Below are 24,328 nucleotides of genomic sequence, written 5' to 3'. Positions count from 1 at the left end.
TGATTTTTTTTTCTAATAGTTTTTTCTTTAAGAAGTAGAATCTCCAAAATATGCCTTTAAGTCCTTACCAAAATTCAGCAGTTTTTAACAATTTCAGGAAAAAATATCCTCATAAAAACGGTAGATTTTAAAGCAAATTCTCTTAATCAACTGATTAAAAAACTTACTCGATTTTTTTTTAAATGAGAGGAACTGCTGAAATCGCTTATTACGAGCATAATCGCAATTTTATTTGTTTGAAAAAAATAATAAAATAAGTTGTACAGAAAAGACCGACATAAAGAGGTTTATAGTTAAATAAACATATCCGATATCCTAGTCTTGACTAGAATACTCCCTTAATTTTATGCACTCAGTGCACCGGTTATAAAGCATTTTTAGTGCTAAAATAGTTATTTACGAACCGAGTGCCAGAAGACATTTTTCGCACATGAGCGCATTATTTGAGGCACAAGCGGCGAAGGAGCGAGTGCTTCATTTGCGCGAATGTGACGAATACGTCTTTTCGCATCGAAATTTGTACAATATTTTTTAGCATTTTTAAATTATTACCCAATAGTTCCCAATTTAGTGAATAGATGGCGCTTGCCAAGTGTCAATCTAAGGTTCTCGATGACAAATAAGGTAGCGACAACCATATATCTATTAACTAGTAGTTAATAGATATATGGCGACAACTCATTGTTCATTTTTTGAGACACTCCAAATTAAAAGAGAGGACATTATCGACAAATGCCGTGAGTGTGACAAAAACAGAAGTATACACAATTTTAGGGATGTTTGTATCGTGTCAAACAGATTAAGTTACATAGACTCCAAATTAAGTGAGATGGAAATATTGGCGCAACCGTTGTCGTTACCTTTTAGAATCGAGAACCTTAGTCCATCGAATTAATAGCGCTTTATTTTCATTCTTTCGAAATTTTCAACATCCAAATTGGAGAAATGACGTTTTGTACACCAGATTTTATTATTACCAAGTCCAATTATTTTCAGAATGCTTTTTGGATGATTTTGAAGCACTAGTGCGCGAAATCTACGTTCCCGGTTAACTGTTGCGTTTGCGAAATGTCATTTTGAAGTTAGTGAGATCAAAAAAAATTGGCCTTGATATGTAAAACACCATTCCACAGCTCTTTTTTCCATTTCACTTGGAGAAAATGTCTTTTCTTTTGAATACATTTTGACTTTCTTTAACAATAGGGAGAATAGTTTATTGATCTACATAAATATGTTTACAGGACAACCTTTCAAAAATAAGTACATACTTTATTACTGACCGATGCTCAAGAAGTAATCTGTTAAACTTTTTAGTTGGAGTTTTGGTGTAACTGTTTGTCCAACACTGATGAACTCTGATGAGAAACCTTAAATGTCAATATCTCCTCGTGTGTTTTGAAGATTTTATTTGTTTGCTTTATAATATCGAATCACTCAAAATTTTCTCTTAAAGTTAGTTCTTTTCTATGAGGAATCATACTTTTAGAGGTAATAAATCTGTCACACTGTGAATGATTGGTCTTCTGTTTCCAATTTTACAGTGAGTGATGGTAACGTATCATATTTTTTGTTCGGGTACCATCGCTAATTCATAACATTCGAAGAAAACTAGACTTATTCACCTTTTCATCTTCAAACAAAGAAGTTGCCACAATTTTATTTTTCAAAATAGCCATCCATAACACAAATACGTTTGGTGTAATGACACCGAAGTGATTTAAAAAAAATGTCATTGTACTTCGAAGCACTCATTTATCAAACTACAGGAACAGAATAACTCCTGCTTTGAATATTTCGCCTTCAAAAAAGTTAATTTACCAAGTTAAACTTTATAAGTTGTCTTATTATTTATTTCATTTCTATTTAGAACAATTTTTCATTATATTTTTTGTTTTATTCTGTTTTCAAAAATTAGTTATTTTATTTATTTAAAAGCACTTAAGCACTTTTTGTCTGACACATTTTGAGGGTCACTTTAGTACCGAGCAAGCTAATTCGGTGGTAAAAACTCATTTCCGATGGAAATAAAAAAAAATGTAATTGGTTATTTCGAGTCAAATCCAGGCTGCACGTATAGAGCTGATTTTGGAAAATTTCAACTGAATGATACTCGAAGCGCCACCAATTGCTAGAGTTGCCGTTATCGATGGAAGATTAACTTGTTGCATTGGCACACAAGGTTACAAAAAATATCAGATTGAAGCAGATGGATTCGTATATTCGATACAAAATGAATGGTAGAATCCCCACTTGTTTTTTTTTTTTTACAGCTTCGCATCGATGGATTCGGACGCTATTAAAATCTCAGTTCCATTCTGATTTCAGTTTTAAGCATTTTATGTTGTAAAATCACAACGTACGTCTTGTGCAATTTCTCCAAATTAAAAGATATTTTTCATAATTTAACATCTCATATCCCTTGTATGAAATGTCACCACCTGTCTCTTCTAGGGAGCACGTTTAGTGTGGCGTCCAAGTCCCATTTAACAAAAATTAACAGAAATGTCTGATTTTACGCGGTGATAGAGATTTAATTTTATTGAAAAAAATTAAATAATTAAGATTTAAACCTAACCTCATTCAACAACTACCTAATTGTCTTACGATAAAATGCTCACCTTTTAAATGTGTCGTTCACGATGAATTCAAGGCAAATGTTCCATTGCAAAATAATCTACAGACTCTTAACACGAATTTTAATAAATTTGCAATAACATTTTTGAAATAATGACAATCAAGGAAAAGTGTAATTACTACCAACTTTTACAAAACGCACCCTAACCATCTTATGATATCCTTTGACTGACGAATTTTTTCACCCTTTATAATATTATTTTCAAAAATTAAGACAAAATTAACAGATCACGTTGTTTTGACATAATGGTAGGCCATTTTAAATGTTTGTATATAACATCGTAGGTGGCTGTGCGCTTTGCTTTAGGTGCGCCGCTACGCCACCTGGATGTTAGAAACATTTATAATAATTAATAACCCTGTAGTAGATAACAACAAGATAATAAAAAATAAACAAATTACCCAAAAAATTATATATTATTAATTATATATTTTTTGTAAAATCGTATCAAAATGAAGTCATTTATACAGTAATTTGCGGGCGTAAATAATATGCCTTTTGCGTCCTAAGGCCTAAAAGAACAATAATTAATTTTAATAGCTATTTTATTTGTTGCATCACATTGGCAACCAACAACATGACTTGATTTTTGAGAACAAATCATGTCATTTATTTTTTCAAAGCTTTAAGGTGGATTTAAATGATTTATGATTTTACAAAAAATAATGTTTGCATTTCGGGCGTGAACGGCGATTTTGGTCCTTTGGCGTCTTATAATCCCTCGGCCCTTCGGGCTTCGCGCTTATAATTCCGCCGCGGACCAAAATAGCCTCCTTCACGCCCTTAATACAAAGCTCAATGTGTGAACCGTTTTCATTGAGAGTGAACAATGTTGTTGTTGTTGTCGTTATCTACTATAGTATTTATTGCAATGCGATTTTTGAATAAAAATTCAAATAAAACAATTGCTTGATAAGAAAAAAAGAATATTTTATTCAAAAAATTGAAATTACGACAAAACGACTGGAAATAGGCATACACAATGTTAATAAAAGTGGCCTTAAAATTAAATTTTACATTAATATTTAGTGTCAAAAATGGCAGTTGCCATTTAAAAAATCAAGTTTTCGACATTTTTTAATTTTAGGTATAATTCAGTCTTGCCAATTATATGTATAGAAGTAATTTTTATTGCCAACTCAAACAGTAATTGTTGCTCACGCAGTATTATGCAGCAGTAGATCATTAATGAATCCCGAATATATTTCATTTTAGGAAATATAACGTACCTAAACATTACAAAGTGAAAAATATGATCGCCATTAAGAGTAAGTCAGGTTATTCTGATATCGTAGATAATTTTATTTTCCTTAAAACAAAGTTTCATCGCATAAAACAGCGCATTCTTGCAAGACTGGAGCTTGAACGTTGAACTAGACTTATACCAGTTTGGAAAATTTATAACTGAAAATGTTTTACGAGTCGTACGGTGAGTAAATTTATAACCTTCAGTTCATTACTCTCATATCCCATCTACCTCGAAGACAATAGTGCTCAACGATGCTCTTGTCATAACTGTTAATTGATTCTAAAAATAAGTAGTCAATAATAGTATATTATGATACGAGTCTTATAAGAAGCATTTTATCGCACGCACGGTTTTAGTGCACGGACGAGCGTAGCGAGGAGTGCCCTAAAGAAGTAAGTGCGATAAAATGCCTTATAAACGAGATGTCATACAGTATTTTTTCTACTTTGCCACTTTTTCATTGAAAAAAAAAATTAAAATTTAAAACCGTTAACGTTGAAGGATTCCACCCAAGGTCACGTGTGCGGTCTGCCGCGACACCACAGTATCCGTCAACATTAAAAAATTAAATTTCACTGTTTTTAGTATTATTATTATATCACGCCTTTTCCTATTACGATACGCAAAACAGTATCGTAATAGCATCAGTACGAACGCAAAGTAGAAAAACAGATTTTATATGAATTAGTAATGCAACTAATTGTTTGGAAATCACAAAAACATAACATCCAACGACCAGTAAATTCATTTCCAGAAAAACATGCATTAGCTTTCATAACAATCCGATGAATTAGTCGAGAGTAAACTCTTCTACCACTCACTAGCCGCCGCCACCAAACAGCATTACATAACCCTAAATGTAGGAAACTACTTTTCATTAAAAAAACTTATTAGCTAAAAGCGTCGTAACAATAATATTAACGAATGCAGTTGCATTCTCCAATTTTCGACTGTTTATAATAATTATTATCGGAGTTGTACCCTTCGAACGCAACCAGCAATACAGACGCTCCGATGTCTTAAATTCCGGCGCCTCCACCAAAATTAACTTTAGTCGACGTTTCCGGTAAATTTGTCCATATCGAATCGAAAAATGTACAGATTGATTGATTCGTCGACCTCCACGGGCCCCATTTTTCACGGTTGCATTTTTCGCAGCTTTCATAATCCACTGGAAAGGCGAGAGAATCCCCGTATTCAGACCAAATGTAGCATGCACCAACGGCGTCATCCACGTCATCGATGCACCCTTCTTGCAAGACGGCGACATCCGAGTCAGCGGCGCCTCGTCTCTACATTTCGCGCCCCATTTAATAATGATCCTGGTCGCCAAATGGCTGTTGCTTTAATGGTGTCCTTTCATTTTAGTCCTAGAGTTGTGAAAACTTAATACGGCGTAAGAGCTGGTGTCGGCGGAGGGTTGCGGCGAGACACTTGGGTTTTTTTTCATTGTCCTCAACACAGAATCCATTTTTTTCTGTTGCGTTTTGTTCGAGTCGCTGCACCTCTTCGCCGAGATTTCAATAAATATATCATGACCGAAATGACACGTTTTTGAATAATTCATAATCAAATTACTGCACCAAGATCCAAAAACTAATTTTATCATGTATTAGGCTATTATTTACGATTTGTAAATAAGTCGATCGATAAGTTCAATTTTTTATTGTATATAAGTAGGAGACCCAAATTACGCTATTTTTCCAGAAATATTTGTACCCGACACTACACAAATCTGAAGCATTTCAGCTGGTTTCTAAACAGATGTTCTATCAAATCAAATAACTATATAATAGATGTTGAAAGATTGAAAGATTACACGTTAAAAAATTGTACCTATTTATTGAAAAAAAAATTGCCTTCTCTTTGAAATGATTTTATGGCGTTCAGCGATGCCGGATAAATGATTTTTCTAAATGACATTGTTAACGACTGAATTAGTATTTGAAAATGTTTTCTCTATGATCTATATCAGAGTAATCGTTTATATGTAAAGAGATCGTTTAGTAGTGCCCTTAACTTACGACATTCCATCACGGACATTCTTCATTCGGATAAAAATTGTTAAAGCTTTCCAGTTACCCTTTCGACCTTGCTTCTGCAATACTCTAATAGAAATTCAACTGTTTGTGTTTCACTTTAACAGTAACCCTTTAAGTACATGTATGACGTTTAGGATGAATTGCTTTTATATTTAATTTAAAAAAAATATGATAAGTTATTGTACATACGTGTGGATGTGTATAAATGTTCATATTTTTGACAGTAAATGTTTATAAATGTTAGATAATAAATCTAGGTTAGGTACATTTTTCTTTAATTGCTTTATGTAGTTTATAACTTTAATTATAGGTCTTTGGGCACTGAAATGCTTCACATTGTCGATACTTAATTGATATGTCAAGAGTTCATACCTCCTGAAACGTTTTCTACACACGTGACGACATCATCCAGCACAATTTTTTCAAACGGAATTTAATCACGACTCTTTTCTTTCTTGAACTCTCGATGTATGAACTCTGTTATCATACTGAAACCAAAGAAATAGCCCAGATCGAAAAATTCGGACTGAATCGATTACTACTTTCGGATAAGTTAGTCATTCTGTCTATGTATAACATAAATGTATAAGAACTGACCGTACCGTACCATAATACTAGTTAAACAGAATTATAATAAATGTTTAAAAGCTTAATCATATAGAGTATAATTGTGTGTGTGTAAGAAAAGTAAATGCACTGCCAATGTGAACCTAATCTTCAGTCTCAAACTGTCATTTTTCTTTCACTTTGAGATCCCAATAAATCGTCAGTCTGTAACCACTCAGTTGCATTTTTTATTGTTAATTTTTAAGTAGTGTTGTATATAATTTTTCCCAATAAAGCGTTCAGTGCTCTCATGCTGCTTTCACTCTCTCCAAAATGTTACACTCTGTGGCCGAACAGGTCGGTGTGAGACGACATAATTCCCCAGCCGCTCTCCCTCTTCTCCAACTCTTTGCTGCTGTACCGAACCTGAAAACCGAATTCAGTCGAAAACGAGACCAGCTCGACTTCTGTCGGCAACACGTTCTGGTTCAGAATCGACTGGAAAGTTGTCGAATTGAACATCAAGTGCAGCTTCTGGATCGCCTGGAACAACAAATAAGTTTCTCGAGTCTCTGAGCTTTTGTTTCACCTTCAAACAGTAGTACGGAACGTTTCCCTCAAGGTACATTTTCCGTTGTGCGAAAATATCCACCAGAGGGAGCTTCAAGGTCACGGTGAAAAATCCGCCGTACTTGTGGAACGCCATGTACAGTCTCTCTTCGAACAGATAGTCCGAATTGTAAAAAACCTTCCCTGTCGAATAGTTGAAAGTGCTGATCTGGTGCACCAGCGACAGGATGTACCCGTTGGAATGACCCTCCACATACAGGATAAAACAGTTGCCGTCGTCGATTATGAACCCCGACAGCATATTCTCTCGCTGTGCCAGGACCGACTCGTCAGTGTTGCACGACTCTCTCTGAATCATAAAGTTATTAGGGACGAGGAACGGTCCCGCTCCTAGGAAGGCTTCGTTGTAGAATAGAATCGAACTGACGAGGTGTTTAGCGACGTCCTCGTTGAACAATATGAGCAAGAGGCGTTTATACACATTTTCTACGTCTCTAATGAAGAACAGGGGATGCACAGGGGTCAAGAAGTGGGCCTCGAATTTTACGGTGGTCCCATTCAGGAGCAGAATCGGATCAGTTAACGGCGACGTGTTTGTGTGATTCTCATCCAAAACTGTCAGACTCAACTCGTTCACTGTGTACTTGTCGATGAAGAAGGCTTGGACCGGGGGCGGTTTCTCGGTGATAACAGAACGCAAATTGCGGCACTGGCCCTTCTCCTTGAACAGAAAGAAAGTCTTGGCGAGGGAGCTTAAGTCGAACGTGGCCACGGCGAGAGTGATAATTTCTGTTTCAGTTCCAGATTTATTCTCAACACTCTTTTCTGACGACTTTTTCGATGACTTCTTTGACGACTTTTTCGACGACTTCTTTGAGGACTTTTTCGACGACTTCTTCGACGACTTTTTTTTCTTCTTCCCCTTCTTCCCTTTCTTCTTCTTACCACTGGACTCGTCTTTACCGAGATGTTTTTTGGCCGCAATCTCTCTAACCCCAACTACCTGCGTTGAAAAATTAAAACGAGGGAACGAAAACTAGTTCAGTTACTTTTATGATCACCCGACGAGTCTCCAGTAATTCGAGAATCTTGATTTTTGGCACGTCGCTGGTGATGATGAAGCGAGATTCGTCGAATCTGACGGTCTCGCTGGTGGGTCTGAGTGAGGTTCGGAATGTGGAAATTTGGGGAATGTTGCAAACAGAGTAGACTTTTTGAAATCTGAAAATTTGTTGCGTTCAAGTCGCTCGATCTGGAGTTGAGTACTAACCCGTTTTGGGCTAAGACGTCGCAAGGTAAGTCATTGATTTTACGAATTTTCACCACCAACGGACACAGTTCTCTTTTCTGGCGTAAGGTCAAGATGTCTTCGCTGCTCAGCAAGATGTAGATTTCTGACAACTTAGCGCCGATGTCCTTCACCTGGTACGTCGCTAGGGCAGGGTCTGAGAGTAGCACGTGAGCAGGAATTTTCAAGTCGATTGTCTTCTGTTTTCCACCAGTACGAGAACTCTTGCCAGTTTTCCTGCTCCCTTTTTTACTTCGCCTACTTTTCTTACTCTTACTTTTCTTGCTGCTACTCTTCTTACTTTTACTTTTCTTACTACTACTCTTCTTACTGCTACCCTTCTTCCCACCCTTTCCACCCTTCTTACTTTTCTTACCCTCCATAAAATCTTCATTTTCTTCATTATAAAAATCTTTACAATAAACCTCCTCACCTCGCGACCTTTTGCTTATTATTTTTGAAATTTTGAACGCATGTACCTCATCTAAAACACTCTTCTTACAAATTTTACCTCAAATTCATATCTTTCATACTTATGTTATATATCCACGTGACAATCTCGTGGTTGATTGGAAATACCAACAACTTCATCAATATTCTTTCGATTTCTTTTTTCGCGATTTCGTAACTGTCACTCTTCGGTTTTTGGTTGTACAATTCCACAAAATCTCTATCATCGTCCTTGTACATGTAGAACACAGAAGCTTTATCAGATTTGGCCCTGCAATACACCTAATTTTTATTACCAAAAGCTGAGACATGAGAATTTAACTTACTTAGCTCCACAACTATTTTTTCCTGTTTGAATACGAAGCGAAATGATTTGATTCAACATTCGTCGGATTTCCTCAGTAGAAAGTGGATTAAGGTAATGTTCTATAAACACCGGTACCCACGCAGAGTCACCTGTTATGACCGTCTTCAAACATTTTACCCCATTTTTGGTATAAATCTGACAAACAAACTGATATATCTTTGCGGGGGTGGTTTACATTCATTACTTTTGCCACAGGACCCCAACACACAATGTCAACATTATACTTAAATTTTTTAGGAAACAAACTATACTCAATGTGGACATAACTTATCGGATTTTGCACCTCTATCACCGAATAAATGTCATCTTCTTCTATCACTTTCGTTTTCTTCTTCTTTTTAGATTTCTTCGAACTTTTCGATTTTTTTGATTTCCTACTCTTTCTGGATTTTACAGATTTTCGGGGCTTCCGGCCTTTGCGACCTTTGCGTTTTTTAGCAGGTTTTTTCGGCTCTTCTTCCTGCAAGTCGATTGCAAGTAAAAATGATACTTTCAAAGTAATCATAGCTGCAAAAAATTAAAGATTTAGCACCTGAAGATTACATCAAATTTGAAATGTGACATTTGTACTGTGACGTTTTACACCAGATAGCGCACTTCACTGTGGAAACAACAAACCCAAGGAGGCTGTGGTGGGTTAGATCAGTTGACATTTGAGAGGCCTTGATCGTTTCACAATCCTAACCTATTAAAATTGTATTTTCAGAATTAAATTAAAACAACATTAATAAATAAAACAATTTTTTAGCAATTAGAATAATTAGATTGTAGACTGTGGGTTGTAGGGCCCACAATACATCACTGTCAATGCCCACCTGGAGCACTCGTGTATTGTGGGTTGCATGCATACACCTTTGAGTCCTCCCAGAACTGCGACTCTTCTTGAAAAGTTAACAATATAGGATTAAAAGTATAAAATTGAGTCTGTTCTACAAGTAGCAATTACCACTTACAGTGTTTTCTAAGTTAAGAGTGAATAAAAGAGCCTTCAGAATTAGTCATCCACTCAAGCACTAACGCTTGAGTGAATTCGTTTGTAGATCTCCAGTTCAGCTTCCAGATTCGTTCTTGGGCATTTTTTGGTCGTGAATAATTTTTTCAAGAAAATATCGAGTCAAATTTTCCTTGTGGGAACGTTTGGTGTGTCGTAAAAAATGAAATTCCATAACCAAGTAACGAAAGCGTAAATTCGCTCCGATTGCAAACAATCTGCCAGCACCGCAGGCGAATTTAAGAAGTAAACTGGCAGGTGGCCCGCGCCTTTTCGGTACCTCCTGAACAGAACACGAGGCCGTCTTCACGCGAGATGGCAAATCACTTGGAGAACGCCGAAGACATCGACTTCGTCACGAAGACAGCCAGTAAGTACGACCACGACCCGGTTAAAGTTGTTGTATTTTTACAAAATTTCCCGGTCACATTTCGAAAATCGATAAAGCTCGACGCTCGTGTGCCGGTGTCGGTCGAATGACGCGCGGAAGTGAGGTTATGTCCGTGTCTCCATGTTAAATAAATTTTTAATAATGTCACAAATCGGCGAGAAATGAGCTCAGGTAGGTGTCCGCGCGGCCGCCGGGCCCCCTTAACGGGGCGGGGCCAGGCGTGGGCGAGGGGGTAGAGTTCAGGTTGCGACGTTTGGGCCGATTTGGCAACGTTTTGAGGTTTTTTTTGCTTTAAAGCTAATCGATAAAATGCATTCGTTCCGCGACACTAATTGATGGATTTTTTAACAGTCGAGAGGGACCCCAACAAGAGACGGGTCAAGCCTGTCGAGACTCAGGCTTCTATTTTGGATTTCGATCTCGAAGAGGAGAGCTCCGACGACTCGGATTTTCGCATCGAGGACCACCCGGAAGTCAGCGACGACGAGGATGACTCGGCGCAGAGCAGAGATGAAGGTATGAGGCTTGCGGCTCTTGGATCTGGACAATTACGAGGCTTTTGCAGGTAATGACAGCAGCGAGGATGAGGAATCTGAAGGATCCGATCTAGATGAGCTGAAAAATCTTAATCTTCCTAACGGAGATGGCCTGTCCGTCGCAGACGTTATCCAACAGGCCAAATTACAGCTAAACACAGTAAGTGCCAAAGCGGCTCGAATTTTTCATTATTTTTTTTTTTATGAAGAAACTACAAATTAAATCATCCCAGTCAGTACTTTTTCCGAATTTGCTGTTTTCAGTTCAACGAAAAAGATGCCCAGATCCTCATCTGCTGCGGCTGCCTCGGGGACCAAAGCGACGGCATCAACGAGATCGTCGAGTGTGACAGCTGCGGCGTCACCGTCCATGAGGCGTGTTACGGCGTCTCCGACTCCGCCAGCCTGGCCAGCACCGACTCCCTATCCCCCACGGCCCCTTGGTTCTGCGAAGCTTGCAAGGCCGGCGTTAGGGATCCCATCTGTGAACTGTGCCCCAACTCCGGCGGCATATTCAAGGAGACCGACGTCGGCAAATGGATACACCTCGTGTGCGCCCTCTACGTCCCCGGCGTGGCGTTCGGTGAGGTCGACAAGCTGACGAGTGTCACCCTCTTCGAGATGCCGTACAGCAAGTGGGGGGCGAAGAGTTGCAGCCTCTGTCACGACGACAGGTTCGCCAGGACTGGTGTCTGCATAGGATGCGATGCCGGCATGTGCAAAACGTACTTCCACGTCACATGGTAATTTTTTGTGAAGTTTCTGCGCTGTGATTCACTTTTTTGTCAAGTGCGCAGAGGGAAGGGTTTCTATCGGAGGCCCATTCGGAAGAAGTGGACCAAGCTGATCCCTTCTACGCCCATTGCAAGTTACATTCTGACAAGACTCTCGTCAAGAGGCGAAAGAAGAATTACCTGGCGTTGCAATTGCGCACGCATTACAGACGACTGGAGTTTGAAAAAGAGGGACACAAGGATACGCCGGAGCAAGTCAGGATTCAGAGAAAGCTGGAGAAGCAGAAGATGCACTTTGTCAATCACAAATCGCTGAAGCCTCCACCTTGGGGTACAGATTTATTTTTGATAAGTTTGCTCCTCTAGAGCTCTCGTTTTGTAGTACCGACACAGAAGATGCCGCGACTGTTGACGACGAGCGCCTCGGCTTGTCGGAAGCTTCTGCGAAAGGCGGAACTCATGGGGATCAACACGATGGTCCTGGAGATGCAAGAAGCCCAAACCGCTGCTCTGGTAGACGTGAGGAAAAAATGGCACATTCCTCCAGCTTTCACGGTCGAGTTCATTGCCTACTACCTCGATCGGAACGATCGCCTCAAAGGAATGAAAGATACTCTGGAGAAGCTTCTGGACAACAACAGACACCTCCTCGAGGAACAGCAAGACTTGAGGGTGAAATACGACGAGGTAATTGTTGTCAAGCACTAACCACCGTTGCAAACACATCTCGCTTGCTTAAAGCTCTTGAAAACGAACTCTGAAGAAGCGAAAAAGAACATCGACTTGAAACAAATGATACACAAGTATCACTCGGCCATTTTGAGCGCTTGTCCGACGAAGAACCTCCCCAACATCGAGGACTTGGGTAGACCACCGATCACGCGAACTACTCAGCCTATGATGGTTCCGACAGCAGCGGCTCTGAAAATGGGGGTGGGTTTCCCCTTGAACAATATCATTCCAGCGGGGCGGACGGATCGCGTCCTTAGTAGTCACGCCAAGCAAGGTAGAGTAAAAACGTCTTAGATGTGGACTGTCAAACTCAAGGTCGCTTAAAACTTATGATTGAACTGGTTGGTGAGAAATTTGTCATAAATCCCAAGCGCGTTTAGTTAGTTTTCCTGGTAGTGCCAACTTAACAACAAGTCCCCAGTCCACATCTGTGACGTTTCGGCAATAGCGTATAGCGCAGATGTGGTGTTAATTTATTTTGTTGTGAAGAGTCCTTGATGTTGAACGAGTGCGGCATCTGCCGGCAAAAACGTGACCAACACCTCTTGGCCAAGTGCGACACCTGCCACCTCTACTACCACCTGAACTGCCTGAACCCGCCGTTGACCCGTCTGCCAAAGAAGTCGAAGCTGTACGGCTGGCAGTGCTCCGAGTGCGACAAGACGTCGGACTCGGAGGTGGAAGAGGTGAAAACTCCGCGGCGCAGCAAGAGCCGGTACAGCCGCGAGGCGCGCTCCGACCCAGAGGTGACAACCCCGAAGCTGAAAATCAAGCCGGTCGAGCCCGAGAAATACGACGAAGTGGGTTTGCTCGTCCCGCTTCCGGTGGAGAATCCGGAAATGAATGGCTTCCAAACACCGATAGAGGGCAAAGGGCATGTCTCCAAGTCGGGGAAGAAGAGGAGGCGCGAGAAGCACAAGAACAGGTACTCGCCAGAGTTGGGCACTCCGTCGAAAGAGCACAAGAGAAAGAGGAAGAAGAAGAGCTTCGATCTGGAGGAGCCGCTACCGCACCCGAGGATCACGATCAAGGTATTCAGTCGAGTCAAAGTGTAGTTTCGCTCACTGAGATTTTGGACAGATCAAACCGATTCCGCTGCCGGCTGGGGAGGTCGCGTCCGAGTCCAACCCACAGTGTTTCTACGTTCCCAACGAGAACAACGACAACGCTCCGCCCCCGGTCACGGTCAAACTGTTACCGCCTGTGATAGAGGAAGAGACGTCGCCTATGTTGATCGATAAAACTGCCGATAATCTCGACAGCACGTGCGATGTCTGCCGCACCCAGACGCTCGCCAATAATTCGGTCAGGTAATTGACAGATGGCGCTGTAGCTTGCATGTTGGTGAGGTTCTATATCTTGATATAGTACCTTACATGTTGACATTTGAATACGAAAGGGTGCTGCTGCGCACACGATTGACATTTCTGGGGTGATTTTGTCCTAGGTGCGACGACTGTCAGAAGGTCTATCACTTCGCTTGTCTGGATCCACCCCTTAAAAAGAGCCCCAAGAAGAGGGGCTACTCCTGGCATTGTGCCGATTGTGATCCAACGGTAAGTCCCGTGTCAACTGCCGACTACTAACATGAAAGCAGAACATAATACTGACATTTTTGCAGGGCTCTGAATAATTTTTTAATACATAACTAGGTTAGTTCCTTTATAATGATATAAAATGACCCCAATAAAATATTCGAAACGGTAACAATTTATTTATAAACCAAACAAACAAACTAAAACGAAGTAAAGTCTTGTAAAGCGTGGAGACTGGCGACGTTGCTACCACGCCTGACCATTTCGTAGAAATGAACGTCCGGGATGGGGTAGCCTGGCCCGCTAATAGGAACCTTCTTCACTAGGAACACCCTCGATGGATGATTCTTCTTAAAGTCATTTAGAGTTTGTTGCGCCATTCTAACGGAAGCATTGGTACATTCCCTCAACAAGAAGTACAAAAAAGTCAATTGCGGGTTCAGTTCGAGAAATTTCTTTAACGGTTCAGCACTGAACTTGTCAGTAGTATCACAAGCAAGTACGATTCGTTCCAGTTTTGGTGACTCAATCGTACACATCCGTTTGAGCAGATTATCGAATTGGATTCGACTGTTCTCGAAACTGAAGGAAAACAGTCAAATTGGATTTGAAATGTCTATAAATACCTACCTGAAATCTCTCAAGGCGGTATCATGAACAATCGCGGCACTCATGGAGAAGTTCAGTTTTTCGTGAAGAGAACTGGAGCGTATCTTGAGTCTCTCTAAGCGTTTACACTTTTTTAAAACCTACAAGTTTGATCGATTAGTCGACGAGGAACGTATTCTAAGCAATTCTTATATTGTACTTCTGTCAAAAAAGTTCCATCTAGTGTGATAGGGATTTCGAGGATTAGAGTCTGCAAGTTTTCGAAAAGGGCAATGAGGGGGTATGCCTGAATCGCGCTGTGATGGGGCACCCTAAAATGTCCAAAAAAGGGAATGTTTCGTAACTGCATCAAAGATTTCATAATTCAAATTTAGAATCTTGTAAAACAATTAGAGTCCGACCCAACAAGTGTTTTAGCTTGTTAAGATAAAAATGTAATTTTAATTGTTGCGTCAGGGCTTTTCCCGTTGAGTCAGACAGCATCGATAATATTCATACTTATATTTTTTTTAAATGGTCCATAAAACACTCACAATTATTGCCTTTATCTCTTAATTATCCATTAATAAATACTAGAGGTCGCCCAGCGGTCGAATTCGACCGTTATTCATTAAATTTTTAAGTTCGAACGTTATTGAGGTTTTTTTTATCAAAGAGTAGGTATACCTCTATAATCATTGTATATAATGTTTTGAATTTTGTTCTATTACGTTAGCTGCGAGCGTGTACAAACACGTCATTATGCATTAATTTTCGATTTATTTGAAAAATAAGAACGATAGGAAAAATGAGGAATAGCTTGGCTAAGCCATATTTAACAAACGATAACGCGTTTTTTGACATTTCCTTGTTTTTTTTTTATTGCTATACTGGCCACATTTCGCCAAGGCTACACGGTTAATTTGCCTATCTTTTTCAAATTATACAGGGTGTTTTCGAAGTTGAGGCGTTCCTTTTAACATGTAATAATATGCATTGTTCTAAAGAGTTTTTACCTTAGTAAAATGTGTACGGCAATGAAGATACAATAAGTTAATTTTTAAAAATACTGTCAGAGTTGTCATCTAATTAGTCGGAATGGCTTTATCATTACGAAAATAATGAGCTCACAGATTGTTGCTAATGCGAGCAATGTTATCACGTGTTACCACCGGCCCCCTGGAGCGGTCGAACTGTCGAGTCCATCTTCGGGGCCGGTGTCGAGATTTGTTGACCGATGCCGTTTTAACGCTGGAGTAGCAAATGCACCCCGTCGAAGAAGATAGCCGTTTCGCAGTCCAGCCGGTTTACCCGGACCGTCAGGCCCTTTGTGCAGAAGGAGAGGAGCACGGAAAAAAAACAACCCTCTCGTCTTAGATCAGGTAGAGAAGTGCCGTGCCGTTTCCGGCCGGCGTCGACTATTTTTAGAAAGTTGGGACCAAATGTGGCAAAAGAACGAGCGGGGGTGGTTTTAGACCACCCAAACGACCCACGGGTAACACACGTTATCAGAATGCGGCTGCGGTGTCCAGAGAGTATGCAGAGCGATTTCCAGAAAGACACCATCCTGGGCCACGTCAGTTATTAATCTAGTACAGCGGAGAAATAGACAGGACCGGACTCAAAATTTTAGAAAACAATAAAAATATACAATCAATTATCTCCGTTAATACAAACATTTTACTAAGAAGATTTAGGCTAAAATTCTTAAGAATTATGTATAGTATATTATAGTACCTCGTGTTACAAGGAACGCCTCAACTTATAAAACACCCTGTATAAAATTTTAATAAAAAAAGAACTTAAAATAGTTTGAAAATGAATTTAATGATTCAAAACTTCTGTGCAGACGATGTTTTTTGTAAAAACTCTCATCAACAAAATAAAGACGTGGGCAGAGCTCTTTTGGAGGAACTTAATAACTTGTTCATTTTTAAAGAGAACGAATGTTTAGACCGAATTGAGCGCATTTTGTGATCTTAAAATCATTCTCATTGCTGGTGTATTATTTATGTAAATATAAATAAAAGGAAACTGAATTTATGCGGTGCAGAGAGATAAGAATTGCCTCAATCAGTTGGGATTTCCTAGTAGCGTGGTCGATCTTATCGCAGCTCTTCACATGTTTAATCAACACACTCACTCAAAACAAACATCTATTTCCAAATGTCGCAAGCCCAAAAAATTCCTGAAAATGTCTTCGGCGGGATGAAAATTGACCGAATTCTCCACCCCCATTCTTTTCCTCGTGAAACCGGTGTCTTGTATGTTGACCGGCGCCCTCGCGTTCTCGTCTAAACACCAACGAAGATTAATTCGATCAAACAAACGTCTCGAACTCACTTTGCAGATAGCACATCATCAAGCTAACCTTTTCGAGCCTCGCGGCGTTCTTCGACTTGAGTATCTGCTTAACGGCCTCCCTACACCTGTGACTGCACATCGCTCTGCAGTGATTAAAATTGAACTCTTCGAAAGAAATGTCGTCCAGCGTGTTCTCCTTTAATTGCAGACGCTACGCAAATACGCTGTTTGTCACAAGTTGCTGAGTCAGGTGCTGTACTTACGCGAGCGTCCCTCGGCCCGTAGGGTGTCCTGTAGTGCAACTCGTTCAAAACCTTCCAACCCTCCGCAAGGCTCGCTTCGATTTCGCTGTTGTCGCGTCGCTGACCCGCTTTAAATTTTTCTGAAACGTTAAAGTCGCAATTTTGACTAGATTATTGATGGGACTTGCCACAACACATCACGTAGGGCTGGCATATCCTTCGATTGGAGTAGTACGTGGTGAACCAGTAATGGTCGAAACTGATCGGTGGGATTGGGGCGTTGACTTGGCAGAATATTTTGGTCTTGTTTTGGCCGTTGATGCAGTGGAGGAAGATTTCTTTGCCGCACGGTTCCTCCACGTCGATCTGCGAGATCGAAACGAGTAAATTTGCAAGAGCTAGCGGAATCAACGCACCCAAAGCTTTCTCAGCCGTGGGAAAAGCATCTCCAGACTTAAGGGACCACTCAGAGTTGTCATTTTGACAACACTGATGTACAAATTCTCGACAGATAGAATCTTGTGAGTGCCCAACTCCTCGTTTCCGCCCATCGAGACACCCAGTTTTCGGATCTACAACAACCGTGCTGGGAATTGGAAGTTTGAAGTTGTAAAAGACACCTTGGAGTTGCTGTAGACTTCCGCATCGTTTGAAGTGAGACTGAGTTTAGTCTGAATCGCATACAATGTCTCCAAATTGATCAGTCTTGATACAAACTTGCGTAGCTTTGCAGCCGGGATCCAGTACAAACAATTCACATTCAATGTGGTTACATGTTCAAAAACGATTTTTTTTGACAAAAAACTCAAGTCTTCAAGTGGATATTTCTTGTACAAGTCAATGGTTCTAGAATTTGACTATTTTAGGTGGAAAACTTTCAAAATTCGTAGTGCACAGTGTCGCCATCTGGCCTGTCAGTCAAGTCAAGTCAAACTTGACAAATTTAATTCGAAGCCTACTACATTTTTTGTTTATCAAATTTATTTAAGGAGCTTCGAATATTATTATTACTCCTATCCCACCTCCACCATTTATTACTACAATTATTATTGTTATCGTAGATCAAAGCTCCGAAGATTATAAATGTAGATAAAAAAAAAATATGTAATAACAAATGTCAACACATTTTTATTGTTTACGATGCGATATGGGAATTTTGGAAATTAAATTTATGAGAAACACTTACTGAATAACATTCCTATCTTGCAAGAAATAGTCGCACTTATAAACTTCACAAAAATTCAATAAACTCAAAGTATCGATATCACTCAAGATTTGTATCAACACTTCGTTCGGCAATAAACAGAAATAAGACTCTTTAAAATACTGACTCATTACGCTTCTACCTATAAACTTAAATCACAAAAACAATAAATTAAATATATAACATAAAAACATATGTTAATTTGAGGTTATGTCAGTTGTCAAAAGGAGTCATACGTCAGCGGCAGGTTTTCGGTATACTGGACGTTGCGTGTTGCGTCGAATATCGACAATGACAATAGTAAATTTTGTTGTTCCGTCAATTCAGGGATAACGTTTTTGTCAAATTTATTTTTTAAAAAATGACAAGAGATATTTCATGTCAATTGTGTTTATTCAATATAGTAGACATAAGAAAGCGATAAAAAACATGTTTTTTGTTCGACACTGTCAGAATTTGAGAATTTTCTCCTTTATGTGAACGGATTTTGATAAATGTCACAACTTGTCAAAACGAAACGTCAAGCTAATTTTAAAGGTTTTAAGCGATTTGGAGCTTTTAAGGGGCTCGTCGAATAAAAAAACGTAGTATTCAACTCGTTCGTGTGTAAATTGGGCCTTTTTTGGCACGCGTGGGCCATTTTAAAACGGGAGTGAAACGAGCGTTTTAAAGGCCCACGACTCGTCAAATAAACTACTATTTTCTACAACTGTCAAAAAAACGTGACATTTATGCATCGTTATCAAGTCGCAAGTTTATTTACAAAGAGATTTACAAGCTCCGAAGAAGATAGCAGCATGGCTATTGAAACGTCAGCTACCCAGCAATCCAGACGACCGCGGCACAACCCGGAAAACAATAACCCTAAGTCGCAAAGTAGGTATGTCATTTTTGATAGTGAAAAAATATTTGTCAATATTGGTCTCGACCAAAAACTCATTCTCATGCCCCAACAAAAAACAATCATTTTGCGCACTTAATACAAAAATAACTTATATAAATGCATTGCCAATAATTATTACGGATGTGGTATGTGTTCAGCAACCAACACACGAATCTTTCTAGACCAAGACCGTAACCACCATGAGGACACGTTCCGTATTTTCTTTGATCGGTGTGCCAAAAGTATGGCACAGGATCGATCCCTTCACGTTTATACCTGCTCCAAAACGGTCATTACAAACATTTTTACTTTTCAATACATAGATAGTGATTTTAATATAATGGTTATCGTTACCTATAGTGAAATTTTTTTAATAAACAATTGTCAGTGTCAAAATGAAGTAAAAAACCATACTGTACCACCCTAAAATTTGGACATATGGACCAGCTGTATAACAATTTGACACCAAATCATGGTTAAGGTTATGTTCACTTCACTTCCCGTACCTTTTTTCCGTGAATTCATTTTCAAAACAAATTTAATGAGAAATCAGGAGAAACCTTTTCGAATTTGAAATAAACTCTCGCTCGTTGGGGCGCAGGCTCAGTTACATAAAAAAATGTTGACACTCAATGTGACCAATCGTATTATCATGAAAATCACAGTTTGGCTCGTACCAACAAGACAACGTTTTGACAATTGTTTATTAAAAAAATTCAACTATAGGTGACTGTGTCCGACTTGACGCGATAGAATTTTGTTTTTAAATTTTTAAAGAGCTATTTCAAAAAATGTAATACATGTTAAAATAATTATAGTTTAATGAAGTTGGTCATGAAATACTAGTATGTGCTTTAGAAAATATAAAGATAGCTGAGAGCTGCGTCTCTACAATAAATGTTTTGTTTTTTGAGCTTGTCAGAAAATCACAATAAATGTAATCGGTTTCCTTAAAAAAGATATTAAAGTGATTCATAAAGAACACGAAATATTGTTTTCATTAAGAGAAAAACCTCAATAGGTTATGGGACCAGTGTACGCGAGTCACTAAAGCAAAGACTAAAGTAAAGTGCGTGGAAAAGAACACGTTGTAGTTTTCTCGTGAATCACGTTGAGAGTGTTTTTTGGGAGTCTCGCAGTCTCAGCATTTCGAAGATGGAGCTGGCGAAACACATAAAACCCCTGGCTGGTGAAACAGATTGGCCGATTTGGAAGAGGAAAATACGTGACTTGTTGGATTATCACGAAGGAGCTCTAGATGCCATTGATGGGAGGTTAGTGAAACCTGAGCCATTGCAAGTTGGTGCTGAAGACAATGTTGTCAAGGAGCACAAGATGAAGAGCGATTTTTTTCGTAAGGCAAACAGTTATGCAAAATCTATGATCTCTAGTTCCGTGACTGACACAGTTTATCAAAAGATAATGAATAAAGATACAGTGCATGAAGCGTGGGAAGCGTTAAAGTTGAATTTTGAGGCGTCATCCAAAGATCAGCTGTTCAAAATATGTACAGAGTTTTTTGCGTTCAGTTGGATTAACGGAGAGGATGTTTCGACCCACGTTGCAAAATTGAAAAATTTGTGGTTTGAGTTAAATAACGGATTGAAAGCCAAAAATGAGAATGCACTTCCAGATTTAATTTTAGTTTGCAAAGTTTTGCAAATTCTACCGGGTGACTTCGAAAATTTTAGATCCAGTTGGATGCTATTGTCGAAAAATGAAGAAAAGACTTTTGAAGAGTTAATCACCCAATTGTGCATGTATGAAAGAAACTTTAGAAAGACCACAGGGGGCGCTACCGGAGCTGCCTTTCTAGTGAAAAGCGAAAAGAAGAAATCGAAAAAGTCGAAAGAGAATGATATCTGCAATTATTGCAAGAAGAAGGGACATTGGGTGAAAACGTGTTACAAGTGGATTGCTGACGGACGACCGCAGAAGAACGCCCCACAGAGCAACTCCCTGGATACAAACATAGCTTTATATGTCATCAGTGAAGATATTCTTCAAGTAGAAACGAATTCATCAGGATGGTGGATTGATAATGGAGCTACGAAGCACGTAACAAATTGCCCGGACCTGTTCATTGAGTTCCAAGAGTTTCAGAGCCCCTGCGTCATTAAGGCAGCTGGTCAAGAAGCTCTTAAGGCCATCGGGAAAGGAACTATTCAGATCTGGTCCTTTACTGGATCTAGTTCTCTGAAGATGACTTTGAACGATGTCTGGCTTGTTCCACAGATTTCGAAAAATTTATTTTCTGTTCTAGCAGCTCAAGACAGAAATGAAAACAGTAGATTCCTTTCAACAGCGACTGAATGCTATTTAGAAGTTAATGGAAAAACGGTGCTGTGCGGAAGTCGCGTTAAAGGTGGAACACTGTACAAGGCAGCCATCGAACCAGTCATACCAGGGAAAGAAGAGAGGGTCAGTATTGCAAAAGCAAGCAATTCGACACTACAGTTGTATCATGAGAGATGGGGTCATCAAGACAAGCAACACGTAAGACAGATGCTTAAGAGTGAGTTGGGTATCGACGTGAAGCTAGTAAGAGATATTTGTGAGCCCTGTGTTTTTGGCAAAGCACATCGATTATCTTTTGGCACCAGAGTAAAGACAACGAAACCAGGAGAACTGTTTTCAACTGATGTTGTAGGACCATTTTGTGAATCATTCAGCAAAAAGCGATTTCTAGTTGTATTCAAAGATAGTTACACGAAGTTTCGCTATGGCTTTGTGATGAAACAAAAATCAGATGTTAAAGTAGTGTTAAAACAGTTTTTAGCACACGCGAAAACACTCGGACACAACATTCAAGAGCTACTTAGTGACAACGGAGGAGAATTTGACTGTGAAGAGGTCAAACGTATTTTATCAGAGAACGGAATTTCGCAGAGACTGACAGCACCATACACGCCCGAGCAGAATGGCGGCAGTGAACGCGAAAATCGCACTATAGTTGAGATGGCAAGGACCTTCAAATACTCGAACAGTGAAGTTGAATTTCCAGATGCGATATGGGCAGAGCTAGTGACCTCAGCAATTTACATCTTAAATAGGACAGGAAAGTCGTCAAAAGATGGAGTTAGTCCTTATGAATTGTGGATGGGAAAGAAACCAAGGATCAAACATCTGCGCATCATTGGATCTTCCTGCTACGTCCACATTCCAGCCGAAAGAAGAAGGAAAATGGACAAGAAAGCAGTAAAAGGTTTCCTCGTTGGATATGATGGAGATGAGCGTTACCGAATTTATATTCCCAACGACAACAAAGTTATCCTGTCAAGAGACATTCAATTCCAAGAAAGAATTAATGATTGTATAAGTAAGATCAAGCTACCTATGAAAGACATCGAGAACGAAGATCAAGTTGAAGAAGGAGACAGACCCGACGAGCAGAAGATAGACACTGAGGGGAAGTCGGCGATCAACTCTGAAGACAGTCAGAAGTTGAGGAAAGCATCAAGAGGTGATGAAGAATACGAGACTAGGAGCGAGCTGGGAGACATCGATGAAGAAGAAGAAACTTCTCAACAGACATCCGGAAGAGTTTTAAGAGATCGATCGATCCTGAAGAAGCCCAAACATCTTGAAGATTACACCATGATAGTAGAGGAGTTTGTAAATCAAGTGACTGAGGATCCTGCTACCTTTGAAGATGCCTTGAGAAGCGAGAACTCAGCTGAGTGGAAAAGGGCCATGGATCGAGAAATAACCTCTTTGAAAGAAAATCAAACTTGGATTTTGACAGATCTTCCACCAGGTGCAAAGGCGATTCCGTGCAAGTGGATTTTCCGACTCAAGAAAAATCCTGACGGCAGTATCGATAAATACAAAGGAAGACTGGTCGTCAAGGGATTCAGTCAGCGTCACGGCATTGATTACAGCGAAACTTTCAGTCCAGTGGCAAAGATGGGCACAATTCGTTCAATTCTCAGCATCGCAGCAAGTGAGAAGATGCATCTGATACAATTTGATGTATCAACGGCTTTTCTGTATGGAGAGCTTGAAGAAACAGTATTTATGAGGCAGCCACAAGGATATGAGGACGGAACCAGCAAGGTTTGCCAACTTAAGAGGAGTCTCTACGGTCTTAAGCAAGCGCCTAGGTGCTGGAACAAACGTTTTGGAGATTTTCTGCAACGACATGGATTCAAGGCCAGTGACGCTGACCCATGTCTATACATCCGAGAGAGAGGCGGTCGAAAACTCATTCTTGTGATCTACGTGGACGATGGTCTCCTAGCTGCAACAGATCAACGAGAAATGGAAATTTTCATTGAAGAGTTGAAATCTGAATTCAAAATCGTTTCGAAAAAGGCCGATTATTTTTTGGGTCTTGAGATTGAACACGAAGAAAAGTTCATTAAAATTCATCAGAAGACATATGCAAAGAAAATCTTAGAACGTTTTAATTTTTCAGAATGCAAGCCGGTTTCAACTCCAATGCTCAAGGGCACAGAAATTTCCACATCAGAGAAAGATAATCAAGCACAGAAATTTCCCTATAGGCAGGCAGTTGGAGCTCTGATGTATCTCATGCTTGGCACGAGACCAGACCTGGCGTACAGCGTGGGATTTATTTCGAGAACACTCGAAAATCCAACTCGAGAGGACGTCATAAGAGTCAAAAGAGTCTTCAGGTACATAGCAGGGACCTTGGACCTGGGAATAGTTTATCGGAGCAACGTGGATGAAGGTTTTTTGGACGTCTACAGCGATGCAGATTTTGGAGGATGCACATCAACAGGTCGCTCAACCTCTGGAGTCATTGTAAGGTATGCTGGAGGAGCAATTTCCTGGATGAGTCAACGACAACCAGTTGTGGCAACTTCAACAACTGAAGCAGAAATCATCGCAGCAAACGAAGGAGCCAAAGAGGCAATTTGGCTAAGCAGACTTTTTAGAGGGATCATTCAACTCAAAGATGTTCCCATTATCCAAGTTGACAACTCTGCAGCAGTGAGACTGGCTCAGAATCCCGAGTTTCACCGCAGAACTAAGCACATTTCCATCAAACATTTTTTTATCAGAGAAAAAGTGACAG

At 39.8% G+C, this 24,328-nt stretch overlaps 4 protein-coding genes across 12 annotated transcripts in view; 2 read left to right on the top strand and 2 right to left on the bottom strand.

Moving 5' to 3' along the window:
* The window catches only part of Fas1 (fasciclin 1), a 163,026-nt gene extending 156,245 nt beyond the window's left edge, over nt 1–6,781 (top strand). For all 5 annotated transcript variants that reach the window (XM_069056954.1, XM_069056950.1, XM_069056952.1 and 2 more), the window contains one exon: nt 5,043–6,781. In XM_069056954.1, coding sequence (XP_068913055.1) covers nt 5,043–5,233 — 191 coding nt within the window. In that variant the 3' untranslated portion in view covers nt 5,234–6,781. The remainder of the gene's footprint in view (nt 1–5,042) is intronic.
* Nucleotides 6,699–10,094, bottom strand: LOC138137515 (biorientation of chromosomes in cell division protein 1-like 1). The gene is made up of 7 exons (XM_069056949.1): nt 9,332–10,094; nt 9,107–9,282; nt 8,864–9,051; nt 8,313–8,814; nt 8,092–8,263; nt 7,062–8,045; nt 6,699–7,015 (listed from the first exon to the last, which is right to left on the bottom strand). Exons 1-7 carry the CDS (start codon nt 9,650–9,652, stop codon nt 6,809–6,811), a joined length of 2,550 nt encoding a protein of 849 aa, XP_068913050.1. The 5' UTR covers nt 9,653–10,094; the 3' UTR covers nt 6,699–6,808.
* Nucleotides 10,095–10,206: 112 nt separating this feature from the next.
* LOC138137514 (PHD finger protein 14) lies at nt 10,207–14,241 on the top strand. 4 transcript variants are annotated; one of them, XM_069056945.1, is made up of 11 exons: nt 10,208–10,508; nt 10,881–11,045; nt 11,095–11,225; nt 11,303–11,808; nt 11,856–12,130; nt 12,182–12,486; nt 12,541–12,805; nt 13,021–13,562; nt 13,612–13,841; nt 13,979–14,087; nt 14,153–14,241. In XM_069056945.1, the coding sequence occupies exons 1-11, from the start codon at nt 10,454–10,456 to the stop codon at nt 14,162–14,164; spliced, it is 2,595 nt and encodes an 864-aa protein (XP_068913046.1). In that variant the 5' UTR covers nt 10,208–10,453; the 3' UTR covers nt 14,165–14,241. The 4 variants fall into 4 exon arrangements, with proteins under 4 accessions (XP_068913045.1, XP_068913046.1, XP_068913047.1 ...); XM_069056944.1 differs by having other exon boundaries at nt 10,207–10,508; nt 13,979–14,241; XM_069056946.1 differs by having other exon boundaries at nt 10,217–10,508; nt 11,330–11,808; nt 13,979–14,241.
* LOC138137519 (uncharacterized) lies at nt 14,224–18,660 on the bottom strand. 2 transcript variants are annotated; one of them, XM_069056956.1, is made up of 10 exons: nt 18,387–18,660; nt 17,821–18,046; nt 17,617–17,772; nt 17,389–17,566; nt 17,222–17,340; nt 16,998–17,169; nt 16,798–16,948; nt 14,875–14,986; nt 14,697–14,815; nt 14,224–14,648 (listed from the first exon to the last, which is right to left on the bottom strand). In XM_069056956.1, the coding sequence occupies exons 1-10, from the start codon at nt 18,533–18,535 to the stop codon at nt 14,267–14,269; spliced, it is 1,764 nt and encodes a 587-aa protein (XP_068913057.1). In that variant the 5' UTR covers nt 18,536–18,660; the 3' UTR covers nt 14,224–14,266. The 2 variants fall into 2 exon arrangements, with proteins under 2 accessions (XP_068913057.1, XP_068913058.1); XM_069056957.1 differs by lacking the exon at nt 17,821–18,046 and having other exon boundaries at nt 17,389–17,772; nt 18,387–18,530.
* Nucleotides 18,661–24,328: the final 5,668 nt, after the last annotated feature.

This window comes from Tenebrio molitor, chromosome 8 (assembly GCF_963966145.1).
Source record: "Tenebrio molitor chromosome 8, icTenMoli1.1, whole genome shotgun sequence".
NCBI classification, from domain to species: domain Eukaryota; kingdom Metazoa; phylum Arthropoda; class Insecta; order Coleoptera; family Tenebrionidae; genus Tenebrio; species Tenebrio molitor.
The sequence above is the reverse complement of the archived record's forward strand: the minus strand, read 5'-3'. Positions and strand labels throughout refer to the sequence as shown.

Excerpts from the sequence above, each read along its gene's own strand:
- LOC138137519 (XM_069056956.1), bottom strand. The coding sequence starts at position 18,535 with ATGAGTCAGTATTTTAAAGAGTCTTATTTCTGTTTATTGCCGAACGAA. Across the intron at positions 17,567-17,616 it reads CACGGCTGAGAAAGCTTTGG|ATCGACGTGGAGGAACCGTG; the intron begins GTGCGTTGATTC and ends TCGATCTCGCAG. Across the intron at positions 17,170-17,221 it reads ACGGGCCGAGGGACGCTCGC|CGTCTGCAATTAAAGGAGAA; the intron begins GTAAGTACAGCA and ends GTATTTGCGTAG.
- LOC138137514 (XM_069056944.1), top strand. The coding sequence starts at position 10,454 with ATGGCAAATCACTTGGAGAACGCCGAAGACATCGACTTCGTCACGAAG. Across the intron at positions 12,487-12,540 it reads TGAGGGTGAAATACGACGAG|CTCTTGAAAACGAACTCTGA; the intron begins GTAATTGTTGTC and ends GCTTGCTTAAAG. Across the intron at positions 13,842-13,978 it reads CTCGCCAATAATTCGGTCAG|GTGCGACGACTGTCAGAAGG; the intron begins GTAATTGACAGA and ends ATTTTGTCCTAG.
- LOC138137515 (XM_069056949.1), bottom strand. The coding sequence starts at position 9,652 with ATGATTACTTTGAAAGTATCATTTTTACTTGCAATCGACTTGCAGGAA. Across the intron at positions 8,815-8,863 it reads CACGTGGATATATAACATAA|ATGAGGTACATGCGTTCAAA; the intron begins GTATGAAAGATA and ends AGAGTGTTTTAG. Across the intron at positions 8,046-8,091 it reads CTCGTCGGGTGATCATAAAA|GTAGTTGGGGTTAGAGAGAT; the intron begins GTAACTGAACTA and ends TTTTCAACGCAG.